The sequence below is a fragment of the Lampris incognitus genome, chromosome 8 (genome assembly GCF_029633865.1).
Source record: "Lampris incognitus isolate fLamInc1 chromosome 8, fLamInc1.hap2, whole genome shotgun sequence".
NCBI classification, from domain to species: domain Eukaryota; kingdom Metazoa; phylum Chordata; class Actinopteri; order Lampriformes; family Lampridae; genus Lampris; species Lampris incognitus.
In genome coordinates, this window is record NC_079218.1 from 46,994,890 (window position 1) to 47,022,887 (window position 27,998).

The following is a 27,998-nucleotide window of genomic DNA, read 5'->3' on the forward strand; positions in this document are numbered from 1 at the left end:
TTTTGAAAACATGTACTTTTTTAATGTTATTCCCTTGGAGGGGAGTTGGGTCTGAGTGAGGGATGAAGGCAGAATATTACACCGATCCATGTGACACGTCACTCTCACCCGTGATCATCTGAAATATCGTTATGCACAATCATTCATACTGCACAGTACACCAGTACCTGGAAAATATTGATTGTAGAGAAATAAAGTATCATTTATAAATCTCAGGTTCCGTCAGCGACCATCTACATACGCACACTACTTTTAAGAGTGGCATCAACACCTGCCACACGGTTTTCACAAGACAAATCAATGTTTGAGGCTCTACAAATTGGAGGATTTCTAGCCACTTGTTATATTTCAGGGCGGGGTCAATGTGGTGCTGGGGTCAGGGTGTAGGAACGGGGCTGGTGTGCAGAGCAGGGTCACATTAAGGTAAATATATTGCTGTGCAGAGGTCAAGTGGACATGGGAACTGCCATTTTTCAGAACAGGCCACAGGGGTGAGGCCACGGGCCTTCCTCTAGGACTCGGTTCAGCCAGAGTAAATCGTGTCCATTTGACAAAGTGACACATGAGGATTCAGCAGACTGCTTTCAATACATCTCAAATCAACAATTCTTAGGATACAGTTTATTTCCTTTTTACAAATCCGCTCTCTTCTAAAATAACAGCTATTTTTAGGACAGCGGCGTCGCATTAAGCTCTAACAGATTCTGCTCCAGCCAGAGTAAAATTCAAATCAACAACTGGAAGCATGGTATTACAATACTACATGCGAGCTGGCACGCTGAAGGCCAAGAGTACAGCACCTCTGCATTCACATACACCAACACCCGCACTTTTATCATTGCCGCCATGCAAATACAAACGAGACCAACTGTTAAAAGGGCCGACCCATAAATCGATAGATCTAGTGGACTTCTGTCTCCTATTGACATCTTCCCTGGTGGCTATCAGAGGTTTAATGCTGCATTGTATAAAAAAAAGGACATATTCCTTCAACTGTTGATGACCACACTCGTCATTTGGCTTCACGCATCCTCGACTGTGGGCGACCTCGAACCCGTCGCTCCATTACTGCACAGGAACTGCAGGGTTCGCCGCGGTATCTGTTGAGCGACACCTGTTACAGGATATCACCAATCTGTTCTCTCTACAAAAAGGACCGGTTTGGAAACACAACAAGTGATCATGGATTTGGCTGGCCCAAAGCTTTCTTTCCAGGATATGATGTCATAACAAATTATGTCACCGTTTTATTCGTGTTATGAATGTTGTACTATTATTACACAGACCAGAATGTAAGCCGTGTGCTGGAGAGTATGTTAACTCCTGGAGACTGACATACATGATAAAGCTCATAAACACATATAATCATATATATTTTAAAAAAAAAAACAAACAAACAAAACCCCACAAAAATACAGTCTCATTGTATGAGTTGATATTGGAACAAAGCTCCTGCTAAAGTAGACAAACAATGGATTTGTTAAGTGTTATTTCCAGCTACTCTTTGTTACACACTTGCTATTAGAAAAGTGATAATAGTCACTTTGGATCACTAATCCTCAGCAGGAATGAAGATAACCATACACGTTTACTGTTCTGCCACAGCAGCAGATCTGGTAGTAGTTTCATTTAACAGATGGTCTTCATAGATTGTGGGACCCTGACTTGGAAACACAGAAGAAACAAACAAACACCAGGTAATGAATACTTCTAAATAGTCAGTGATTAAATAGCCGAGTGAATTTAGTCAGGTTTGTGGAGCATGGCCGGCTGACTGGTTCATCTTTCTCGGGTCAGCTGGCGGTTCCTCTGAGTTCTTCGTCCTCAGAGACATTAATCTTAAGGGGAGTGGACTCGGGGCTACACACACTGTCACTCAAGTCACCTTAGAAACAAGACAGGTGGCGTCCGGGTGACGTGGCGGTCTATTCCGTTGCCTACCAGCACGAGGATCGCCGGTTCGAATCCTCGCGTTACCTCCGGCTTGGTCGGGCGTCCCTACAGACACAACTGGCCATGTCTGCGGGTGGGAAGCCGGATGTGGGTATATGCCCTGATCGCTGCACTAGCGCCTCCTCTGGTCGGTTGGGGGCATCTGTTCGGGGGGGGGGGGATAGGGTGATCCTCCCACGCGCTACGTCCCCCTGGTGAAACTCCTCACTGTCAGGTGAAACGAAGCAGCTGGTGACTCCACATGTATCTGAGGAGGCATGTGGTAGTCCGCAGCCCTCCCCGGATCGGCAGAAGGGGTGGAGCAGCGACCAGGACGGCTCGGAGGAGTGGTGTAATTGGCCGGGTACAATTGGGGAGGGGAAAAAAAAAGGGGGGGGACAAGACAGGTTTCTTAGGTCTCTGGCACAGACTAAAAGGGGGAAAACGTTTAAAAAAGGAGACCAAAACCAGTGTAGTTTTGGGAAGCTGCGGCAGTGTTTTATAAACGGTCATTGCATATACCATTTGAAGCCATAGGGGTTCTCAGGTTATAGGTTTAAATAAGGACTGCGTTGTCCTCTGTCCTTACCCGACACTCAACAACAACTGATTTGATTACCTTAGCATATATATATATATGTATATATATATATATAAAGATGACATTCAAATGAAACAGAAACTAGGCTGAACACAGCATCGTGTGTCCCGAGCTACAAACAATCGTATAATATTTCCTTCAGAGACAACCGGTACATAATCTGAAATGTACATTGATTTGAAATATATGGACATTCTACTTCCAGAGTACCGTAAAAAAAAAACAACAACACAAACCTTCTGTTTTAAATCTAACCTCACTTCCTCCATGCCATCGGTCCATTAAATACAACACAACATACGAGGAGGCACACCGGGAGAACGTAAAGGTCTGGAAGAGTCCTGATGCGTCGGCGGGCTAAGTCCGTCTCCTTGTCTCTATCCGCACCGACTCGAATGGGTGGGGGAGAAATTAACCCCCCGCACACTTGAGGGAGCACCTGAGGGGTGCAGCAAATATGATGCCAAAGTGTCTGAACACAAACCTACAGAACAAAAAAAGACGGTGCTGAGGGAGACAGAAGGATCGAGTCAAACAATTTGTTGTGTGCGAGACCGAAAGAGAGACAAAGCCGAACACAGCTACTGAAAAGGATAAGAGGAAGCCAGATGGAGACACAAAGAGAGAGGGGGGGGGGGAGAAAGAGGCACTAGAAGCCCGCTGATCATTGACCATCCATGACACTGGCTGATAGGGTTCCGGCTGCTTCTATCCTGCTCATTGATAAATCCGTCCAATCATCCGTCCATACGCTCTAGCATCCATATCTGCAGCCACCCATTAGTCCTCATGGGTCTCCTTGTGGTGGTCCTCTGCGAGGTGGGGGTGTATTCTAGCAGGTAAACAATGTGGAGGAAGAGGAGGAGGAGACGGGGCTTCCCAGGTGTCCTCTCACTGCTCTTCTAACCAGGAGGGCTTGTCGGCACCAGGGGGCTTCAGCTTGATGTTGAACTGCTGCAGCGTCTGCTCCAGTTGCTGCTGGTTCCCGGCAAAGTATGCAGAGATGGCATTATGGAAGAGAAGGAGCTGCTTGTGCATCACTTTAACCTGGAGGCAAAGGAGACAAGAGGAGATCAGGAAGAGGTGATCTATATATATGTGTGTGTGTGTGTGTGCACTTGTTTTAAAGGGTGAGGCAGAGGAAGATAGTTCTAAGTGTGGGTGTATGTGTACTTATTTTCAAGTCAGGGAGAGATGAAAAGAACCCATCCTATTGTATAGCAGCAATAGGCAGCTGCAGCACTCAGGGACCACCTCCAGTTCTTCTTTCCACTGCCTTGCTCAGAGGCGTAGACAGGAGTATTAACCCTAACATGCATGTCTTTTTGATGGGGGGAGGAAACCGGAGCACCTGGAGGAAACCCACGCAGACACGGGGAGAGCACGCAAACTCCACACAGAGAGGACCTGGGACAGCCTGGGGTTCGAACCCAGAACCTTCTTGCTGGGAGGCAACAGGGCTAACCACTGCGTCACCGTGCTGTCAATGACGGGGCATGAAAGGGTGATATTTCTGTGACGGTTATTTGGAGAGCAGGCTCACAATCTTCAAAGTGTCACACTGTCTTTCACACTGAAAAACGTGGCAAGCAGCCATAAGTCAGAGAAGTGGGTGTGGAAAAAGTTTTTCAGCTTTTTGGGCCGAGTAGAATCTTATCTCAACACAACCTTTTCACCTCATTTTGTTGATAAACTGGCAACAAGGAGGTAAGATTTCTTGCTAAGTTGTTAGCCAACAGTTCAACGTTGGCTACTTCCTTTTGCCACTCTGCTGCCTCCGTTGCACCAAACACATACACAAAAAAGAAACCAGTGGTACATGCTCCACTTCATTATCCAGGATAATGAAGATGGCAGCGTGAATTCACGTTTGCAGCGGCCTCACCCAGTACCGTCCATGCAGTGTCTTTGTCCATGTCTGCGTTTAAATGTTGTCTTCATTTGATGGCTGAGAGAGCTGGCGCTGCATCGGCTGGGAGAACTTGGTCTGCTGCGTCTTGCGGGCCCAGGGACCACGGCCCTGCCTGGAGCTGCGACCGAGGACGGGGGTCTGACAGGACGCGGAAGCAAGGCAGACTAAGCTAACTGCCAGCCCATACAGACCAGCGCTTCCGACAGTCATCCTGGCTGGCATTCCTTTCCTTGGACAGATTTTTTTTGTTTAGTTTGGATATATGTGTTAGTTAGTATGTGTGTTCTTGTAGTTTCTGGATATGTTGTTTTTGTCTTTGTGTTGCACTGCTCTGGGCTGGGGGAAATGGCAAAGTGCTCCTGAGTCCTGATGTAAAATGGATGCCACTACCCATTGTTTTTGTTATCTAGGACAATTTGATGATGTAGGACAAAAAAGCCAAGTCATCACGCACCGAATAGGCTGACTATCATAAAAAGGAAAGACAAGTTTACCTGTGTTTTCAGATCAACACAAATTGGAGTTGAGGCAGTACCAATTTACGTACTGTAAACATACCCTTACCACCAACTGGATCTACGTATAAATCCATGAGATTTTCATTTCGATTAACTTCGGACACCAAGGGTGATACCGGTAAGTGTACTGGCGTTTGATCCTGCCCAATCTCAGATTTACTCCAAATGAAAAAGAGTCGTCGCTGCTATTTTGTCAGTTCCTTTCCTACTGCTGGGGGATACAAATTATCAAAAAGGATTGTTTGTTGGCAAGCAAATCTTCAGGACTGTGGGTTTGAATTAGAAACAAAATCAGCAAGCTGTTCCTCTGACTAACCTTGTTCTCCTCCAGGAACTTGAGTTTGATGATAACATCTGAGCGCAGGCGTTCGTACTTGTCCTTGTGGACCTGGTACTGTTGCTGAGCAGTCTCCATACGAGCCATGGCCACCGCATCCCTCGGACCCAGACTCAGCTCCTCAAGGTCTGCCCGGTAGGCGTCGAACTCAAGTCTGGTGAATAAGAAAGGAAGGAGAAAGTTTTGGTAAAAGGTGTAATAAATTCAGATGGAAAAAAAGATGGATCTCCTGAAATCCAGATACTGGTTTTTAAAAATGTAGTATAGGTGCAATCAAATCAAACGTTTGTGTAACAGCGAGCAACGTAACACTTGCAGCCCATTTTAAGCTTTACTGGGTCACTCATGCATGTATATAGTAATCTAATACTACCTAAAACAGGCAGATTGACAGGCGGATTGGTGCAGCATCAGCAGTAATGCAGACATTGTACCGGACCGCTGTGGTGAAGAGGGAGCTGAGCCGGGAGGCAAAGCTCTCAATTTACCAGTCAATCTTCGTTCCAACCCTAACCTATGGTCATGAGCTTTGGGTGACCAAACGGGTGAGATCGGGGATACAAGCGGCTGAAATGAGTTTCCTCCGTAGGGTGTCTAGGCTCAGCCTTAGAGATAAGGTGAGGAGCTCAGCATCCAGAGGGAGCTCGGAGTAGAGCCGCTGCTCCTTCACATCGAAAGGAGCCAGTTGAGGTGGTTCGGTCATCTGATTAGGATGCCCCCTGGGCGCCTTCCTTTGGACGTTTACCAGGCACAGCCAACTGGGAAGAGACCCCAGGGTAGACCCAGAACTCACTGGAGGGACTACATGTCCAATCTGGCCTGGGAATGCCTTGGGATCCCCCAGGAGGAGCTGGAGGGCATTGCTGGGGAAAGGGATGTCTGGAGTGCCCTACTTAGTTTGTTGCCACCGCAACCCGACCCCAGAGAAGCAGCTGATGATGGATGAGTGAATGAATAAATGAATGAATACTGCCTAAAACATATCCTTCATTAAGAGTAACATGCCAGCTACCCTCATCAAAGCTAAATATGATAGCTCCTAGCCTAACTGCAAAATGCCCATTTTCTGTATTTCTACTCAACCCCCAAAGGGCAGGGTAAAAAAAAAAAGTCAATAGTCAATTTTATTTGTACAGCCCAATATCACAAATTACAAATTTGCCTCAAGGGGCTTTACAGTAACACAACATCCTGTCCTTAGACCCTCGTATGGGATAAGGAACAACTCCCTAAAAAAAAAAAAACCTTTAATAGGGAGAAACAATAGGACAAAACTTCAGGGAGAGCAAGAGGAGGACCTCTCTCCCAAGATGGACAACGTATAATGGATGTTGTGTTTACACAATTTACAGAATACAACATTGAAAGAGGATAATCTAATATATACAAATCAAGAGTGTATGTTTGTATTTTCGCTTAAAACTCCAGAAATACTCACTGTAGCACAAAAAGAAGGTATCTTTACAATCAGCACTTTCCAAGGATTGCACAGTTCGAAAAATATTTCAAAAACCAAGCAAAAAATTTGATTTGCAAAATTGAGTTTATTTTGTGGCTATTTGTGGCGGCGGCGGCAGCAGATTTGCGGCGATTAATACACACATTGGCAAAGAAGCTTGATGAATGGACTGGAAATTATGACATTTGATAATTTTCGTTTATAACATTCGTTTAGTCGACATTCGTTTATTACATCTATCATATCATAAATTATCCTATATTTCATCATCGCTTATATCGTAAAGATCCGATCATGTTGGTTGTTTTGGTGAGAAAAATTTCCCCGGGCAATGCCGGGCACCTCTGCTAGTATAATCATAATGGTATCTAAAATTCGACTATGTCATTAATTGCTTCACATTCTCAAAATCTTTCAGTTTAAATCACTTAAACTCTTGTCTTTAAATTGCAGCCAAGGAGAACTTAATCCACCTCAATCTAAAATGTCAGTTTTAGGTTGAGGTGGATTAGGATCTGCCTCATGGCTAAAGATTGTATGGCAAAATTTCCTGTTGTCACACTTTTTTTTTTGTGTTGTTGCATTCACCAAGATAACTGCAGTATTTTTATTTAATCAGCAGAGGATAGGCTATCACATCTTTTTGTTCCACAGTCCCACTATTTTTTGTCTTGAACCCTTTGTTTCATATCCAACCAGATATCAAACTGATGTGTGAGTTGAAACGAAGTACAGCCAGTCAAGGTCCTCACCTTGCGCTCTCATACATCTTGATGGTCATCAGGGTATCTTCCATGGTTTTGTTGACAAGTGTGTTGATACTGGACACAAAGAAGTTGATGGCACCAAGTAGAGTCTCACCATTCTTACACAGCAACTTCTGTGTCTCTGCATTGTAACCAAATTCATCCTGTGAAGGCAATCAAGATGTTTAATGCACATGGTTACACATGGGGACCCGGTGCTTCAGCTTATACAGGGCACAGTATCTATAATGCCACTGCACAAAACACTGGTACGTTCGTTGAATCACAACTAAATCTTTCCACCTCACCTTGTGTTCATTGGAATTCTGACTACAGAATGAAGATTGTGGGTAAACAGAAGGGGTTAAGGTCTCACCCGTAGTTCTGGAGATTTCTGGCTGAGATCAGCGAAGGTGTCACCCAGTGCGTGCTGCGTCTGCACCATGCTGTAGAAGTGGTTAGTCAGCGCTCTGGCAAGCCGCAGGACGTTCTCGTATTTCCTCTTGGTGTCCCTCAGCACCTCAATCTGGGCCTCCAGCTCCAGGTCCACGGTCCGAGAGCCCCGGCCAAAGCGCTCCGAGATCATCTGCTTTGTACACTGTCAGACGGCACAGGAAACGAACGATGGAGAGAGAGACACGGGGAACAAATACATAAAAACAATCAACACCGCAATATAAACCCTTTCTAGTTGAGTTTCATCAATCGGCATTTAAGTTTGTACTCATGAGGAATCTGACTTGGTGTGATGCTCATTAAAATATGGGGGATACAATGTAACATTCTACTTGTCCAAGAATGTGTAGAATAGAGCACTAACACCTTATGAATATCTGTGTATGAGGGTATACACCGATCAGCCAAAACATTAAAACCACTGACAGGTGAAGTGAATAATATCTCGTTACAGTGGCTCCTGTCAAGGGATGGGATATATTAGGCAGCATGTGAACAGTCAATTCTTGTAGCTGATGTGTTGGAAGCAATTTCTTTTTTTTTTAAATGGGCAAGCTTAAGGATCTGAGCAACTTTGACAAGGGACAAATTGTGATGGCTAGACGACTGGGTCAGAGCATCTCCCAAACGGCAGGTCATGTGGGATGTTCCCGGTATGCAGTGGTCAGTACCTACCAAAAGTGGTCCAAGCAAGGACAACCGGTGAACTGGTGACAGTCACGGGCGCCCAAGGCTCATAGATGCATGTGGGGAGCGAAGACTAGCCCGCCTGGTCCGATCCCACAGAAGAGCTACTGTTGCTCAAATTGCTGAAAAAGCTAATGCTGGTTATGATAGTGTCAGAACACACCGTGCATCACAGATTGTTGCATATGGGGCTGCTTAGCCGCAGACCGGTCAGAGTACCCATGCTGTCCCCTTCATGGCAACAGCATTCCCTGACGGCAGTGGCCTCTTTCAACAAGATAATGTGCCCTGCCACACTGCAAAAATTGTTCAGGAATGGTTTGAGGAACATGACAAGAGTTCAAGGTGTTGCCTTGGCCTCCAAATTCCTCAGATCTCAATCCGATGAAGCATTTGTGGGATGTGCTGGGCAAAAAAAGTCCGATCCACAGAGGCCCCATCTTGCAACTTACAGGACATACAAGATCTGCTGCTTAACATCTTGGTGCCAGATGCCAGAGGACACCTTGAGAGATCTTGTGGAGTCCATGCCTCAATGGGTCAGAGCTGTTTCGATGGCACGAGGGGGACCTACACAATATTAGGCAGGTGGTTTTAATGTTTTAGTTGATCGGTGTCTATTAAGTGGGCAAGGAAGTAATTAGTATAGGGATTTAGGTAATAAAAAGTATCTTTACAATCAATTATAGTAAAAATCTAAAAAAGAAATAGTGCAATAATGAAACAAAAATAATGCAAAACATAACATCTGCACAACATGTAACCTGTAGATAGTGGGCTTCTACTATATAATACTCACATACCAAATACTGCACTGGTATTACTCATATTGCAGTTCTGTGATGTTACCACCTTTTATTTCAAGGAGTGTTGGAGTTAAATCTTTTTCCGTTTGTTAAAATGGCAGGAAGGCAGGGAGAGGAATTCAGTAGGGGAGATGAAAACAAGTGGCTCTTGAAGGGATTCATTCATAACCAAGCAGGGGCTCCAGAATCAGAATCAGAATACTTTATTCATCCCCGAGGGGAAATTGGGTAAGCAGGAAGGTTAACTGACACAACGCCTGTTGCCAGTGGCAGTGCATACCAAAAAGGCATCACCAAATCCCTCTTGGGCTTTCTGGTAGTATCCAATCCTAGGTTTCGCAAGCTAGCCAAGGTAGCTAGCTGCACAGGGTAAGCTCAGGTACCTTGTAGGTGTTAAGACCCCATTTCTTCATGAATTCTAGCTTTTCCACGGCCACGCCTCGGCTGGCTTCTTCCGACATCATCGACGAGCTGCTGCTGCTGCTGTGATGCATGCTGGACCCTGTCGGGGATAAAGGACATGAGTGTGGTCAGGCCATCACACTTCAAAACCACACACAACACACAATCGGAAATGAGACTACAAATTAGATAAACAAGAGAATTCTAGACTTGATAAAAAAAATCTGGGGTCTATTTGAAACATCTGTATGCATTTTGTAAAGACAAAACTAACTGAGGATGGTTGATTTCTGAAATAGATATGCTCTAATTTCTACCCTAAGGCCTGGCATTAAAAGGACTGTGGCAACATGCGCAGCAGAGACAGGGAGCTAATGAGTGGATAAATGATACAAATAAGGCAAAGAATGAATCCAAGTAGAAATCTGATATAATGTCACACATACAGGGTCTTTTACATTGGTGTGGTTGTAACCGGCCCACAACAGGTATTTGGGGGTGGTTCCAAATGTCATTTCTTTAATTCACGGACCAATCTGTAACCCAATCATCTAACCCCCTTTGGATCTGTGTTTTAACCTTAAGGTCAATATCTACACCTTTTCCCCCCTCTGTACCTTGGTATTCATGAGATTGGCTGGCTATATGGCGGGTGGCAGAGCCGCTTGGGGGAGCACTACCTCGCCTGGCCTTCATACGGAGGTCTGTGGCACGGGAGGGGGCGGGCAGGTGGGGTAGGGTGGTCAAGGGTGTAAGGTAAGGGTATTAAGGTAGGACACAGGGGGGATGATATTTTCCGTTGGAGATTTTTGGGGTCAAATTGCGGCGTTGAAATATCCCGGGGAGGGTTTTAAATGACAGTTAGTCATTTAGGGTTTAGCCATGATGCAGGCACAGAAAAATGGGCAAAATGTAGCCACATGGAAGTAAGCCAGAGATGAAATGTGGTTTCATATGCCGATATGTATGGTAACATGAAATGGTAACAAGGGCGGGACACCGGAAAGGACAGCAGGAATGAAAATAGGAAGAGAAAGAATTAAAAGGAGACAGATTACAGGAGCAGCAAGAGGAGGGGCATGTTGGATGGGGGAAAAAAAAGAAAAAAGATATCAAGCTTTCAAAAACAAGTAGGAGGGAATGCTGAAAGGGACAAGGAAGACAATGACACGCATGTAAGAAACAATGACAGTGATTAGTGCACGTCAGTCAGCAAACAATGAAGACAAATGAGTCAAGATGAACAGTGTGAAGGAAGACGATACGAAACGCTGTTGGGGCATACTTTCCATATTATATGTAATGATGCTGAATACAAATATGCCTGTCTGTGATTAACGCCATGGACCAAACCACTAATGGCAGCAAATAACAGAAATCTATGTCCTCTTAAATCTCTAAAAGTCTGCTGAAATTCTCCAGATGACTGCACAAATATCGTGACAAACACAAAGGGAAGCAGAAAGCAGTGAGCATATCATGCTAGTGAGTCATTCTGGGGGAAAACCAGAAGAGTGGAGATCGATTAAAGAAGCAGCTTCCACGTCCCTAGAGAAACAAAGCTGTGAGAAGAAAAAACCCCACTGAAACGAACAGTCAAGACGTAGAGAAAACAACATATCCAAGGAAAAGAAAAGGTGGGCAAAGAGTAACAGGTGCTGTGCTGAGTGTAATAATGCACCTAATAAGACTTGAATAGAGCGGTCAGTCATCAGCAAATTGTGAAGAGCTCACATCGAACCGATACCCACTGAGTGCGTTTGAAAGTGACAGATGTTGGCAAATGAGCTGTAGATCCGCCACCTTTCCATTTGAATTTGTATTGCCTGCTTTAATTTGCCGTTGTCACTCCCATTGCTGAACGACAGAGGTCAGGATTAAAGCAGAGTTACACACAGACCTTTAAACTAGAATGACCAGGGCGGTCATTATGACCATTTTGGATGGTCAGTTTAATAACTTTGTGGGGGGGGGGGGGATACAGACCTGCCGCTCCCTGAATGCTCCTAAAATGGTCTATATTTGCATTAAAATGGGTTTTAGATCAACGACACAAAAAAATAATAAGTTATACGATCTACCTAAAACGACCATGAGCGGTCAAAATTACAGCTTGTAATTTGCGTGTGATCATGCGCGTCATGTCACTATTTACGACGTGTATTGGTCGCATCATTTCTTTCCCATAGTTTACTGCTCTGTCCTAGAAACACTAGCGTTCTCCAGTGCAGAGAAATAGTCTAAACTTGATTTCTGATTATTTCCAACATGTCTAGTTACAGACGCCATTTCAGACGCACCATGAATACCACCGAGGCATTGCAGTATTTACAGGTGTTGGACAGCGGCCATTTTAAATTGTTTGAAAAATAGTATTAACGTTGTGAAAATGTTAATTTTGTCAGTCGTTTCCTTACAGACAGACCAACATACGTAATGCATTAATATCTCAATTGGGTATTTATCTTGACAGAATATAGAGATTAAAAACTGTGGGTGGTCATTTTGACCATCCATGGTCGTTCTAGTAGTTTTTACGCTCCGATCGTTAATTGGGACTGTTTCGATATTTATTTTCAGTTCTATTTTAACATTTCACATTTTATATTCCTTGTTACATTTGTTAGATTAGCAATATGTGTTTTCCGTTTTGTTTTTCAGGTAATATTTTCACTTTTTCAATTTTGCTATTCAAGTTCGACCATGTGTCTCTGAAGTTTAAATTGTTTAAAAATAATATTATAGCTGTTAAAATGTTAATTTTGGTGTCAGTCGTTTCCTAACAGACATACTAACATATGCAATGCATTAATATCTCAGTTGGGGTTTTATCTTGACAGAATATAGAGTTTAAAAACTGCCGGTCATTTTGACCGCCCGTGGTCATTTCAGGTAGGAGTGAAATCCCAGCCGTTCTAGTAAGTGAACTACCCCTTTACCACCTGGACAAAGAGAAAAAAAATAATCGGAGAAAAGGGACAGAGACTGGCTCCCAGCATCTTAGTCTACATCTCCAAAGAAACAACCAGGGAGGAAAAGCAGGATGAGGACTGATTAAAATATATGGAGAGTCTTTCCAAATGGAGAAACGCACCATCCCACAAAATACAGAGGATCTGAAAAGCTTCTTTTTCTTAAAAGAAGCAAACTCTTTGAATTAAAACGTATAAATGTTAAAACAAATCGGGCCGTTATAAAAATCGAAAACATAAATGGAGTATTTTATAATTAATATATTTTCCCCATCAAAATGGTTGTATTACTATTTGGAAATGAACTCTCCATACTGGAGTTAACCAGAGGGATTTAAGGAGACACCTATTCCTGAAACCGGGATCCTTTTGGTAAACTCTGAGTTGTAGCGCACTGCAGGGCCTGACGGAGAGAGAGACATATGCACAATGTCAGTGTCAGTATTAGGGCCCACTGCTCCTCCCATGCAGCCGAAGTTCCTGATTCATTTAAAAAAGGATAAGAAAAATAAATACTTTAGCTCGCACTACAGTGGTATCTTTGTTTCCCTCTCAACTATGGAGCCATAAGTATAGCCTAAATCCATAATCTGGAAAAATATGTTAATCCTTCAAAGGGTCTCGAACGCAAAAGGGACAGAAATGATCGCCACCAGACATGGCCTACAGTCCCCTCCATCTCTCTCTTTTTCTATTACACCCTATCTATTTTGCGGTAGATGGTTTCAAACCCTTCCAAGAATGCTTACTGATATCAATTCCCTGTATTCTCACTGACCATAATGGAAAAAGAAAAAAGCGAAAAGAAGAAACACTAGGCTGCGGAATACACCAAGACGAAAGTAAAGAATTTCTGCTTTTTTGACTGAATTCAAAGATATCTCAGCAGCTTATTCTGATTCTGAAGCAGGTCATGCCATGAGATCAAAAAGGGAAAATCAAAAGCAGCAATGAACCCAAATGAGACAACTGTCATCGTTTTGCATGGGATAATGTCCCTATATATAATATAAAAATATCATAATAAATATAAATATATATAATATATATGATATAATGTATAATAAATATAATAAAAAAATATAATAAATTTAAAATACATATAAACAATAAAAATATATAATACAATATAAAAAATGGAATAATAAAAAAATTGCAATAGTGGTAATATCACATGGGGCCAACGTAAATCCTGCCATGATGAATAATTCCTTGACAATCAAGTTATCTCAGATTAAGTGTATTAAAACTCTATACCTGGGATTCTCGTGAAAAATCCATTTTTGTGAAAATATCAAATTTAGCGTTTTTAATATGGCTACGGGGCCTGACAAAAGCATCTAAGGGACAGCCACCTGTGATACCTTAAAAAGGGACAATGAGAACGGCTCTGGCAACAGGACTTTGAAAAGTTAGCATTGCATTTCAATCACATGCCAGTAAGTAACATTATAGGTTGTGAAGTTTTTAGATTAAACAGAAGCAAATGCTTGCATTTAAACTGAAGCAGTCTTGAAGTGTGGGAAACAAAGCCATATATGAGAAGAAAGACAGGAGGACAGATGTCAGATCACACCATATTTGATAATATAATGGAGTCAGTGTCTGCCGAACAAGGGACAAAGCACACAGTAGATCGATTGAATCAACAGGGGAGGGCAATAGCGTGCCTGAGACATTGCGCAAGAGACTTTGATTGCGTTCGAGAGCTGAAAAGGAGCAGAGGAAGAGAGAGAGGAAAATAGGGAGAAAAGAGCCCCTACCTTTGATGGAGCTGGTGGGAATGATGCCCTCTGCCGTTCCGCCATAACCACCTGACACGATGCTGGTCTCATTGAGGTTAGGGCCTGACACCATCACCTGCTGCAGATCCTGCAGGATTTACACAGGCAGGAGAGGGGGAGGATGGACGGACGGAAGAAGGGGGACATACGGAGACAGAGGGTTATGCCTGAGGATGTTTGAACAAGTCCTGTTGGTTTTCCCAGACTGAGATAGAAGAAACGGGTTACAGTGGGTTAAAGGGTTATTTCACTAGAGGGTGACAAACACCACTAAGTTAGGAGGGTTAGTTGTGATTACACACACTGCAAGGCTGGTTCCTATTCTACCCGATCTATCTACCGAGCAGGTACGACCAGGGGCTGAAGGAAAGGATGACAAACCCACCGCTAATCTGCCCACCCAGTGGTTTACTTGCAAGTCTGTCGCCATGCTGCCAGTGGGACCCGGAGGGCGGATGAGCCTGCTGAAGCATGGCACCAACAGAGACTAACCCAAACAGTGCACAGGCATGGATGTCAATAAGCTGTGCCGTACTGGGAGCAGCGCACAAGCGAGCCGTTATCGGCATCCCTTCTCATATTCCTCAAAAACCCGAGAGTAGATCCAGCGATGTGGATGAAAAAACAGCGGATGACAAGCCCCGCATCCCTTCTGGGGCGTGTTGGCATTTATCTAGGCATGTAAGCAAGCGATTGTCAAGTGCTCCTCCTCTGTTTCACACGCTCCTCAATGATCAGTTAGTGAAGGAAAAGAGAGCGTGCCATGGATCAGTGACGCACAAAGACTTTTTACTTAGCCATTAGCGTGCACAACATACTTACATTTCGAATAAGGGGGGGGGGGGGAGTTATATATATTTTTGGATCCCTGCCCCCTTTTCTCCCTAATTGTATCCGGCCAATTACCCTAATCCTCCGAGCCGTCCCGGTCGCTGCTCCATCCCCTCTACCGGTCCGGGGAGGGCTGTAGACTACCACATGCCTCCTCTGATACATGTGGAGTCGCCAGCCGCTTCTTTTCACCTGACAGTGAGGAGTGTCACCAGGGGGACGTAGCGCGTGGGGGATCACGCTATTCCCCCCCAGTTCCCCCTCAGCCCCGGACAGGCGCCCCCGACCGACCAGAGGAGGCACTAGCGCAGCGACCGGGACACATGCCCACATCCAGCTTCCCACCCGCAGGTACAGCCAGTTGTGTCTGTAGGGACACCCGACCAAGCCAGGGGTAACACAGGGATTCGAATCAGCGATCCCTGTGTTGGTAGGCAACAGAATAGACTGCTACACTACCCGGATGCCCCAAATTAACACTTTTGAATCCATTTCACTCACATGCTGCATTTCTCTTCTGATCAGGCTAAGCTAAGGGGACACATTTCATTTGTTAGTAACGCTATGAGGAAATTAACCATTACTGAAGGTACTCATAAACCATAGTGTAACGGGGGGCGGGGGGGGGGTCCAATATAAGGGGATAGATATGAAGAAAGAATCAAAATTTGGGAGTTTAATGTCTACAGTAATGTGTCAAGAACTGAGATAGGTTCTCATTTCTCCAGTTCTCTCTTAGCAAACCGGTTGAGCATCCTTGATGCTTAATCCTCTCCCGCCTGGCCCTGGATAAAAGCCGTGTGCAAAACTTCAGGGGTCGCATCGACGTCAAGAAACTGGAGCGAGAACGTGCATAAAAGGCACAAAAGCTCTGCTGCACAGCCTTTTGAAAGTGTGTGAAATCCTATTATAAGATATCAATAAAAAAATGCAATAACCGTGGAATAAGGGTGCCCCATAATCAGTCTCAAAAATGACAGATGTGGGAGTGACCACTCAGCCTGAGTTCACACACTTGTCCATCATTTTTACACTTTGGCGTCTACTAGATGGTGTAGGCCTACTTAGTTTCTTGGTTGGTCAAGGAGCTGAATTTGAGCTAATGATTGAAGAAAAAGGGGCGGCACGGTGGCGCAGTGGTTAGCGCAGTCGCCTCACAGCAAGAAGGTCCTGGGTTCGAGCCCCAGGTCAATCCAACCTTGGGGGTCATCCCGGGTCGTCCTCTGTGTGGAGCTTGCATGTTCTCCCCGTGTCTGCATGGGTTTCCTCCAGGGGCTTCGGTTTCCTCCCACACAGTCCAAAAACATGTAGGTCAGGTGAATCGGCCATACTAAATTGTCCCTAGGTATGAATGGTTGTGTTTGTGTGTGTGTGTGTGTGTGTTTTGGCCCTGTGATCGCCTGGCAGCCTGTCCAGGGTGTCTCCCCGTCTGCCGCCCAATGACTGCTGGGATAGGCTCCAGCATCCCCGCGACCCTGAGAGCAGGATAAGCGGTTTGGATAATGGATGGATAGAGGAAAAATTTCCTGGAGTGCCTCCATGTTCATGAAAATAAAAAGATAACGAATAAAAACAAGACATTTCAGGGGGGTACACAGCCCTGCAAATTACTGACATGGCGGCTTAAAACAGGAATAAACATTACAGCGCTGGTAAGCCGGGAATGATTACTCCGCTTCATCCCGTTAAAACCAACTCTGCCAAAATCGCACTTCATTTTCAATTAAATCTAGATGTGGCCTTAGAGCAGTGGCCCCGCCGAGACTTGTCCGCATGTCGAGACGTCGTGACTGACCTCCCTTGGCTGCTGTTGCCACAGAGCTGGACAGGATCACCATTTTGTTGCAGTTTGCAACTTGAGATGTTGAACTTAGCGACTTGTGATAACAAACTGAAATGAAGGAATCGGTCTTAAACACATATTATCATCATCAGCTCTACTGATGGTGAGCCAACAAACATGCCGACATTTTTGAATCAACACACTCAAATGGATTCGGAAGTGCTAACTATCGTGTATTTTGTTAGTGTTTGTTAAATTGCACGATTTCTCCTACGAAAAGGTATGTTGTATAACAGCTAATATCAAACTGCTACGCCAAAAATTGTGTGTCTGGGAATGTATATAAGAAACGTCTTGCACGTCTATCTAGAGTTAGTCGGGGACTGAGGAAATAGGGGGCCACAATTAAGTTTGCACGATGGTTTACTTTGTAAAATGTCATAGTTAATTAAAACAACACACAAATTCAATGAAATTACACGATGCAGCAAGACAAACCACTGGCAAATAGGGAAGACAAACTTAAAACACGTACAAACACACACAAATAAACACACGTCCTGCTCACCCTGGTGCCTCTGGAGATCCCTACCTTCTCATCTAAACTCCACTGAAGCTTTGCGGCCTGTGCAGAGATGGAGGAGGGTCATGACAAAGAAAAAAAAAAGACAAATAGAAGAAAAAAAAAAGGACAGAAAAAATAATATAAATCCATAACTGAAATAACCAAAAGAGGACATGTTTGAGAGATGTGAAAAGGAAACCGCAGAGATAAACAGTCTGCCTGTCCATGCAGTCCGCATGCAGGGATGCGGGACTCCACGGCGACCGAGGAGCCATCGTGAGCTGATCATATGCAAGCATCTATTTAGCCAGTCAGTCCATTGGATGAACAACATTTTTCTTGATGTGTTATACGTCATTGTTTTTCATTCATAATGTGACGCCACCACCTGGCTATAATTATCTTGGCGTTAAAAAAATAAAATCAAGAACACTACAGCAATAAAACAAAAAAGACACTTAAAGGCATCAGAAAAAAAGGGGAAAAGTTCAACATCACTCATTTACATCCATTCTGCCTCTCCAGAGATGTTGTGCATTCTGCAGAGTTATGTGTTCAGCCAGTTGTACAGGCCGCTGTTCTCATTTGCCGGCGCCGACGCTTCAGAGGCCAAAGCGTCACGAGAGCAAAACCGATCCACTATGAGAACAAGCCGCGTGTCTGTAATTATTCATTTAGTTTGCACGTCTCTTGTTCCGAGAACATTTGCACAACGCTGTGGCATCTGCTTGACGTGGGAGAGAGCTGGCATGGGTATCGATACCACCTGGCATGGGTGCCAATACCGCCCGAAACACTGAGCGGACGGCTCACTCGCAGAGTTTCAATCGCAACCCAATATCTACCACTATAAAAACCTGTTTTCATGCAAATAACGACTGAATGAAAAAGGACTTTTATTGAAGTTATAAGTTGATTATTAGCTTCTGTTGACAAAATAACACCATTCTCGTTGATCAGTTGCATTTTTAAGCTAAACAATGAACTACTACTACTACTACTACTACTACTACTTTCAGCTGCTCCCGTTAGGGGGCGCCACAGCGGATCATCCGTTTCCATCTCCTCCTGTCCTCCACATCTTCCTCTGTCACACCAGCCACCTGCATGTCCTCCCTCACCACATCCATAAACCTCCTCTTTGGCCTTCTTCTTCCTCTCTTCCCTGGCAGCTCCATATTCAGCATCCTTCTCCCAATATACCCAGCATCTCTCCTCCACACACGTCCAAACCATCTCAATCTTGCCTCTCTTGCTTTGTCTCCAAACCATCCAACCTGAGCTGTCCCTCTAACATAATCATTCCTAATCCTGTCCTTCTTCGTCACCCCCAATGAAAATCTTAGCATCTTTAACTCTGTCACCTCCAGCTCCGCCTCCTGTCTTTTCATCAGGGCCATCGTCTCCAAACCATATAACATAGCTGGTCTCACAGCCATCTTGTGAACCTTCCCTTTAACTCTTGCTGGTACCCTTCTCTCGCAAAGCACTCCTGAAACTCTTCTCCACCCACTCCACCCTGCCTGCACTCTCTTCTTCACCTCTCTTCTGCACTCCCCGTTACTTTGGACAGTTGACCCCATGTATTTAAACTCACATGCCTTTGTCACCTCTACTCCTTGCATCCTCACCATTCCACTGTCCTCCCTCTCATTCACGCAAATGTATTCCGTCTTGCTCCTGCTGACTTTCATTCCTCTTCTCTCCAGTGCATACCTCCACCTCTCCAGGCTCTTCTCAACCTGCACCCTACTCCCGCTACCGATCACAATGTCATCCACAAACATCACAGTTCACAGAGACTCCTGCCTGACCTCGTCCGTCAACCTGTCCATCACTACTGCAAACAAGAAAGGGCTCAGAGCCGATCCTTGATGTAATCCAAATGTCTGTCAATCATTCACGTGCACAGCCTTTCTGTTAGTTTTCTTGTCATCACTATGGATCACGTACAGACTAAACAGTCCATCCATTATCCGAGCCGCTTATCCGAATTCGGGTCGCGGGGTTGCTGGAGCCCATCCCAGCAGTCATTGGGCAGCAGGCGGGAAACACCCTGGACAGGCCGCCAGTCCATCACAGGGCCAACACACACACATTCACACCTAGGGGCAATTAAGTACGGCCGATTCACCTGACCTACATGTCTGTGGACTGTGGGAGGAAACCGGAGCACCCGGAGGAAACCCACGTAGACACGGGGAGAACATGCAAACTCCACACAGAGGACGACCCGGGACAACCCCCAAGGTTGGACAACCCCGGGGTTCGAACCCAGGACCTTCTTGGTGTGAGGCCACCATGCTACCCACTGCACCACCGTGTCACCCAGACTAAATAAATACCAAATAAGCCAAAATAAACTAAATAAAATACTAATAAACTAAATAATAAACAATAATAATAAAGAAATAAATTATAACTAACACTAAATAGTGCTTCACAATATTAATGTTGAGATAAGAGATTCGCTGAAAAAAAACAATTTTCATATGCATGGGTAAACAACTGTCATACATTTTACACCCCACAGCATAAGGATGCTGGACATAGCGATATTTATAAATACCTCACCTACAAGAAAAACAGTGCTTGATAATATCCATGATGGGGTAACTTAGACATTCTTTTTTTTTTGTTTATATGCATAAAATAAGAGTTTTGTCAGTTACAACACCCGAACTCAGGTATGCATGTGAACCTGGTTCGGAGAGAGGGTTTACGGAGGGGGGGGGGGCAAACGAAGAAGTGGGACTGGATATTTTGGGGGGGCGTTATGTCACAATCGCTCACTTCTTCAAAGTTACCTACGCCAGCTTTAAATTTCCACAGCAGAAATCAACTGGAAAAGAACCTTGCAAAAAAAAAAAAAAAGAAGAAAAAAAGAAAACACCAAAAACAAAATGTCATTCAAATCTGCAGCAAGCGCATATCAAAAGGCTGTCTGCAGAATGAAAAGGGAGGGCATGCCAAGCCGCATAAGCTGCGGTGAATAGGCAGAGGATATCAGCGGGCTGAATCGTGAGGGCCAGAAAGCCCAAGGACAAAACACAGCCAGCTTCAGATTAATTGTGGAGTTGCTATGACGACTGGTTAATATCCAACACGGAACAGTGCAGCCAAACACTCCTGTCGCCTTGTGACGAATGCATTAAAACTGAGGTAACCAACCAAAAACGCTGATAAATGGCAAGGGCACTGCTCCGACGTGCACGCATACAAGATCTGAAGTGCGGCACTTTAGTTTGGTTAGCAAATAAGTTTTAATGGCCTGCCTCCCTCCAGGATCTGGAGTCACTGCAACTGGAGCACTGTTTGTCAAACGAGGCGTGCCTCGGGGGCGAGCGACAACGTGCAACCTGTTCCGCATACTCGTGAAACTGCCATTTAACAGAGCAAACGACGCCCGTTCTAAAGCCTCGGGCAAAACGAGACTTCTGTGCCCCTTGGCATTTTCGCCTTCCGTATTCCCCGGGCTCGGCGAGGGTTTAGTTATTTTGCAGAGGACAGGCATCCACCGACGGCCATCGCCGCGTTCGAGAGACTAACAACGGTTCGACGCACAACGGTAACCAAACACACACCGCCGGTTGCTCTGAGCCAAACCTGAAGACCGCGTCGGCTGTTCAGTGGAACCGGTAGTTCTCGTGCAGACAGCGTGGCGCCAACAGGTAGCGGCTCAAGAGGACCCTGTTAGCCCACAGGCGGCTAAGAAAGCCTTGAACCCTCACCCACTCTTGGTTTAGGCTTTATGGCTGTGAGCCCACCAACAGCTCTAAATTTGTCCTTTAGCAAGCAAAAAAACCTCATCATTCAAACAGTTGCTCTCCAGTCCCGGGCCAGATCAATTAAGGTCTCCATTTTCTGAATTAAGTCCCCACAGATCAATCAATCAAGTCGCATTTTATGCAGCACTTTTCTAGCTGCCGCCACTCCACTTTAGATGGACAGATGGGTTTACTGAATCTAATTCAGAAAAGAGAATTCAGACAAACAGAAAACACCTGAAAATAATAATAAAAGGAAGTGCTCTATACTTCGGCATTTCATCAGAACTCAACAGAAATGAGGGCGTCCGGGTAGTGTGGCGGGCCATTCCGTTGCCTACCAACACGGGGATCGGCGGTTCGAATCCTTGCGTTACCTCCGGCTTGGTCGAGCGTCCCTATAGACACAATTGGCCATGTCCGCGGGTAGGGAGCCGGATGTGGGTATATGTGTTTCGGTCGCTGCACTTAGCGCCTCCTCTGGTCAGTCGAGGCGCCTGTTCGGGGTGGGGGGATCCTCCCACACGCTACGTCCCCCTGGCAAAACTCCTCACTGTCAGGTGAAAAGAAGCGGTTGACGACTCCACATGTATGGGAGGAGGCATGTGGAGGTCTGCAGCCCTCCCCGGAACGGCAGAGGGGGTGGAGCAGTGACCGGCACGGCTCGGGCCGAGTACAATTGACCTTTCGCAAAGTACCACCCCGGAACGGTGCTTGTCCAATCCTACCTTAGCAACGGCCCGTCAAGCTTTCAAACACACAGCAAAATGCTGAAACGGTGTCCCTATGGGATCTGCAGACCGGATACTAGATATGTGAAAAGTTTGGGGGGGGGGGTGTCATTTTCTTTCCCTTCCCCAAACCCAGAACGCAAGAAGCGCAATGTGGGCAATAGATTTGGCAGTATAGCAGACCCCATGGCCAGATTAATCCATCCAGAATCAACAAAAATACCTGCCTGCTCCAAGCTAAGCTTGCTACTAGCTATTATTGATAGCTAATACAGCTAACGTATTATTACTGTTACTTTTACCCACACAACGCGCTGTTTCTTCCTTTATGTTTTGGTGTTTTCCGGCTACTTCCTGGATAGTTCTGAAATGCTTGACGGTCATAGCAACAGTAACTAAGGGGGGCGGGACTTTGCGAAAGGTCAATTGGTGAGAAAAAAAAAAGAGGGGGGGATCCAAAAAAAATAAGGAAATCAACAGAAGTGCTTCGATACCAGTGTAATAGTGTAATGCTTCAGTGGAAGCAGAGCAGCGATGGGAGGAGGCGGCGTTTGGGGGAGATGTGCAGAAACGAAACCCGCTTTATTCGAGTGTTTAAGACTGGCTCATCTGACGAGTGTCTCTTTTAGTGTTGCATCCCGCTTCTTCTTCTTCCTCTGACACCCGACACGGTTCGGCTGAGGCGTGGTCTGAACGCGGTGAACAGCCCTACACCGTCAGCGTGTATTTAGCACATCAAGCCTTAACATGCCGCAGAGTCTCCATCTTACTCTGAAGATGCTTTACACAAAACTCACAAAACAAACAACCGGTACTGAAGCTTTTCACATATTCTGATTAAAGGACACGGTTGGATTTCCGTTGTGTTTGACTACAAGTCACTTCAAAAACAAACCAATAAAATAAAAATGAAATACATGCAATAAATGCAAACACAATAAAGACATCTGAAAATTAAAGTGAAATACATTTAGGGAATAGTCGAACAAATCCTGTTGGGTGGTGACCGATAAGGCAGCGGGCCCCAAAGTGACTCCTCAGCCAAGTGGGAGAGTTAAAGCTTGCTGTGAAGGGATACTGGCCAACAGATCCATTTGAGGGCCACTTTCCTTTTCAGTGAAAAACAAAAGGGTGTGGTATTTGTTTTCCTTTCACAGGTAGCAGCATGAGCGTCTCTTATAGCGAAGCTGCGACGGTTCAAATGAACGAGGTGGAAAATGCCGTGGGACATTTTCTGTAAACGGTGGATTCAAAATATAGGGATAAAATCATATTCCACATGTAATCCCGTCACTTTATTTTATCTATTTATTTAGGATCCCCCCCCCCTTTTTGCCCCATTGTATCCGTTCAATTACCCTACTCTTCCGAGCCATCCCGGTTGCTGCTCCACCCCCTCTGCCGATCCGGGGAGGGCTGCAGACTACCACATGCCTCCTCTCATACATGTGGAATCACCAGCCGCTTCTTTTCACCCGACAGTGACGAGTTTCACCAGGGGGGATGTAGCGCGTGGGAGGATCACGCTATTCCCCCCCTCCCGGTCCCCCCCTCCCCGAACAGGTGCCCCGACCGACCAGAGGAGGCGCTAAGTGCAGCAACCAGGATACATACCTACCTCCGGCTTCCCACCCGCAGGCACGGCCAATTGTGTCCGTAGGGACGCCTGACCAAGCCGGAGGTTAACACGGGGATTCGAACCGGCGATCGCTACCCGGACGCCCTGTAATCCGGTCACTTCAAAAAGTCAGTAAGGGGCAGCAGCCTCCTGGTGGTCTGCTAGCGTGACGTTACAGAACAGAAACTCAGGCGTCTGTATTTGAGACCCACCTGTTCCAGGCTGTCGTCCTCCGGTAGATTCCCGGTGTCTCCGTTGCTGTTGATGGGGATCTCCATGGTGGCAGCTTTGCTCATGATGCTGTCACTCATCATGCACTGTGTCTGGGAGACAGAGGTGGGGGGGGGACCATAAAAAGAGGGGAAGGGTCAAATGCATGGGGGGGGGGGTGAGAGTGAGGCCTAAATGTGGTTATGAAGGGTAAGAGACCAAAGAGCAGTCAGAACAGACAAACCATGGGGCAGATGGGAATATAACAGATGCAAATAAAAGAGGTGGGTTTTCAAAGGGCAAGGCGCATCCTCTCAGCATAAGAAAAACACAGATGAAAGCGCCCCCCAATCCTACATACACACACTCATATACACACACACACACAAGCGAGCCACCAGTACAATGAGCCTTCTTGTTCAAGTGCCCACTCCATTTTCCAGTTCAATAACCAATATATTAGCAGGGCCCACTCCCTACAGTCACCAACGTTGAGAGAGGTGTCAGCAAAACGCCACCGTTGTAACAACAGTGTCTAGTCATCAGTATATAGTTCACACAGACTAAACTACACACACACACACAAAAATCACATTTGCAAAAAAAAAAAAAATCGCTGCACAAGCAGCAACACACGTCCATATTTTTGGCTCAGCGGCGGCAGGGAAGATTGACAACGTAATGGATTCACTCCTACAAAACTCGATAAGGTGTGTGTATGGGTGTGTGCACGCGCAGACGTGGGGCATGCATGGCAGGGCTAATTTGAGGGCCAACAGACAGGCGAGAAGCTTATCGGGGCTTTGGCAACGCGGAGCAGGATGTGGGCTAAATGAGTAAACGTCACACCTGGATAGAGTCAAGAATGTGGGCCTGCACAAACAGACTGCGCCCAGCGACAATAGGTGCCGCCTTGTAGATTACTGGCCATTGTTTACACGTGGAAACGTAGTACTCGCACAACTGGTAGTGCCTCCGAAGAGTTTTACAACCGAAATGAACAAGAGCCACCAGCAGAACAGCAGTCGATTTGGTTTGGGCTGCAGAGTTTGTCTCCTCCACCAAACACTAAGGCAGGAAAGGCCGGCGTCCAACCAGTTGTTAATGGTTAATGGCCGGTGAGGTGCCCAGTAACCTTTCCATTACATAACCGGAAGCATATCTGGGAATCCACCAGTTGACACCCTTGGACGAGACTGGTTTCCTGTTCTGCTGGAGAATATTCTAGGTTTCAACCTCTCCACTGGCTCTCCGGAAAAGTGAGCATCCCAGCCAGAGGCAAAAAAAAAAAAACCCAGCAACCAGCACGGCCCACTGGTGTTCGGTCATCTTACACTTTGGCAGACAAGCCCCGGTGGTAGAGAACAGCCCTGCCTCCTCGGACTGAGCTTGCCGAGCTGGGACGGTTTCAGGCCAGAGCAATGCACGCCTCACATCAAGTAGGGGAAAAAAGGATTTGGGCCTTTAGAAAAATCATGAAACCAGTCACTTTATGTTCCAGATTGGCAAAAGGCAGTAAACTCAAGAGCATCACTATACAGACTAAATTCTTATATTAACAGTATAAAATCAGCTTTAGGGTGATTGGCCTTGGCCTACAAACAAAACATATCTGAAGGTTGAGATAGTGGCTTTCAAACACAAACGCTGCCAGGATGAAGGCGCGGCGCTTTATTTTCAACCTCAAAACGGAACCGCCGAACACGGCGAAACCAATGGAGAAACGTGTCCCTGTTGCTACTCAAATGAAACATCCCAGTTCTTCAACAAAAACCAAATTCAGCAAACCGCCACCATTAGTTTTAATACTTCATTGCTTTTTGAACTACAGAAAACATCCGTCTCGCCCGGGCATTGTGGATGTACCATCGCTCGGCAAGGTTATATCGTTTATGGGCCACAAGCAGTCGCAAACCAAATAACTTCTATCTCATGTATGCTGTTCAATTTCCTTTTCATTTTGAGGGGAAATGACTTGTGATGAAAAAGAAAAAAATCTCTAACACATGAAAGAGTATTTCTGTAAAAATACGTTTCAAAAGATGGATATTTTTGGGCCGGAGAAAACACAGACGCCAATGGAGACATCTTGTCTCTGTTAAAACAGAATTAGGCCTCGTGGGTACAAAATCACTGAGAGCGTGTCACTTGTCATTTCACAATGCCAGAAAATTATAATGTTTGAGAGCAACTCACTGACAGCAATGAGGCGGTGCATCACCGACTGCTTTGTGATCGTGGCATCACATCACGGTTTGACCACTTTGGGGCAACACTAATGTTTGAAGTAAGGCTCAAGTGCTTCTCACTTTTCTTTTTTTTGGCCCTGCCGGCGGGAACAAGGGGCCAGGTACATCTCCTCAGAAACATGGGGATCGGCTCACAATAAACTCCGAAGCTTCCCGGGTAAAAGCAGCTTACCTGGCCCTTTTTCCCCAACAGTTGTGGAAGTGAAAAATAAAAATACAAAAGCCAGACTGGAGATGATTCAACGAGCGGTGCTCAACTTATGCACGTCTTCATATCAACAGCCATAATGATGCCACGGGTCTACACGGTATGGCTGCCTTCTTTCAGCACACCGACTCGTTCCACTGATGCACTTTTATTGTGTTGACTCTGTGTGTTGTCTAGGGGATTGTCTTTTACCTGTGTGCCTTTGTCTGTAATGGACCCTGGGTCTGCAATAAAGCTTTGAATTGAAAATTGAAATGAATAAATGACCTCCAGTGAATTGTGTTGTGATGCAGATCAAGTCCAGGTTTTCCGCTTTCTGCAACAACACAGCCTGGTATCGTGGCATTTCGGTTGACCGACGTCCACCTAGTCTGCAGAAACACGAATAATCTAACAGCAGTTCCTGCACCTATATGGAGCAGCACTGGGCGATTAGTGTGGGGACGGGACACGTGTTCAATCACATGGGCTGGCCAGGTGACTGCAGGATTTACGTCTCAGCTTCATGTTAGGGACTTCCTTACCGACCCCTACCTACTACTCGCCCATTTAACAAAAACAAAACAAGGTAAATCAAAAGAAATAAATTCAGAAGTGAAAGTTGTTGTTTCCATCGTTACACTGCAGCCAACTAGGAGCCGGGCACAACGCACGGCGGTTGCGCAATAGTCCACGCGGACACACGAGCACGTGCACGATCACGAGCAAACTAAATACCCAGATCTGTGGTACATGTTATGGGGGGGGGGTCGACATTAAAATGAGTAGGACGCCTAATATTTCCGTCCTCCGGCCCGAACCCCCTTAACCGCGCGGCGGATGGAGACAGGTGCAGCACAGGTGTGCTCCCGCCCCGTCTCCGGCGGGGCCTCCGGCACGTCAAACACACACGGCTCTCGTCGCGTCCCCTCGACCCGGCGAGCCGGCAATAACGCGGGTCGGAAAGGTCGGGCTGTATTCTAGCGGAGCGGGGCGGGGGGGGGGGGGGCTGGTTATTATTATTATTATTAATAATTTAATGGCGCCGCCGGAATGTCTGCCAAAGGCCCGTCTTTAAGTTTCAACCGACAAATAAAGGCGCTTCGCCGAAGCGGGCGTAATATAGTCCCGGTCCCGGGCGAGGCGGGAGACGGTAGCCGGGACCGGGAGAGGAGAGGAGAGGCGTCTTACCGGTTCGCTCGGTCCCGTCGAAAAGCAGATAACGCCAAGCTAGCAGGCTAACGTCAGCGCATCCCTGGACGTCCGGCTCTGAAGTGGGGGGGCTGGCGGTGTTTCCAGGTCCGTCCGAAGATGCGACCGAGCGGGATATAGTCACCGGTCTCGGTCAGGAATCTGTGGAGGACATGGCCGGATGAAGGCGGCCTCCTCCGGTTCGTCTCTACCGCCGGGCTCTTGTTGATAATAGCGGACCCCCTTTCAGGCGA

General features: G+C 45.9%; 1 protein-coding gene across 3 annotated transcripts; it reads right to left on the reverse strand.

The window, feature by feature from the left end:
• arfip2b (ADP-ribosylation factor interacting protein 2b) lies at nt 1-27,998 on the reverse strand. 3 transcript variants are annotated; one of them, XM_056284560.1, is made up of 9 exons: nt 27,745-27,998; nt 24,120-24,230; nt 17,795-17,851; nt 14,592-14,700; nt 9,838-9,956; nt 7,882-8,103; nt 7,512-7,669; nt 5,280-5,454; nt 1-3,580 (listed from the first exon to the last, which is right to left on the reverse strand). In XM_056284560.1, exons 2-9 carry the CDS (start codon nt 24,219-24,221, stop codon nt 3,425-3,427), a joined length of 1,098 nt encoding a protein of 365 aa, XP_056140535.1. In that variant the 5' UTR covers nt 24,222-24,230; nt 27,745-27,998; the 3' UTR covers nt 1-3,424. The 3 variants fall into 3 exon arrangements, with proteins under 3 accessions (XP_056140535.1, XP_056140536.1, XP_056140537.1); XM_056284561.1 differs by lacking the exon at nt 17,795-17,851; XM_056284562.1 differs by lacking the exons at nt 17,795-17,851; nt 24,120-24,230.

Excerpts from the sequence above, each read along its gene's own strand:
- arfip2b (XM_056284560.1), bottom strand. The coding sequence starts at position 24,221 with ATGATGAGTGACAGCATCATGAGCAAAGCTGCCACCATGGAGATCCCC. Across the intron at positions 9,957-14,591 it reads TCCCACCAGCTCCATCAAAG|GGTCCAGCATGCATCACAGC; the intron begins GTAGGGGCTCTT and ends TATCCCCGACAG. Across the intron at positions 8,104-9,837 it reads GGGGTCTTAACACCTACAAG|TGTACAAAGCAGATGATCTC; the intron begins GTACCTGAGCTT and ends GCCGTCTGACAG.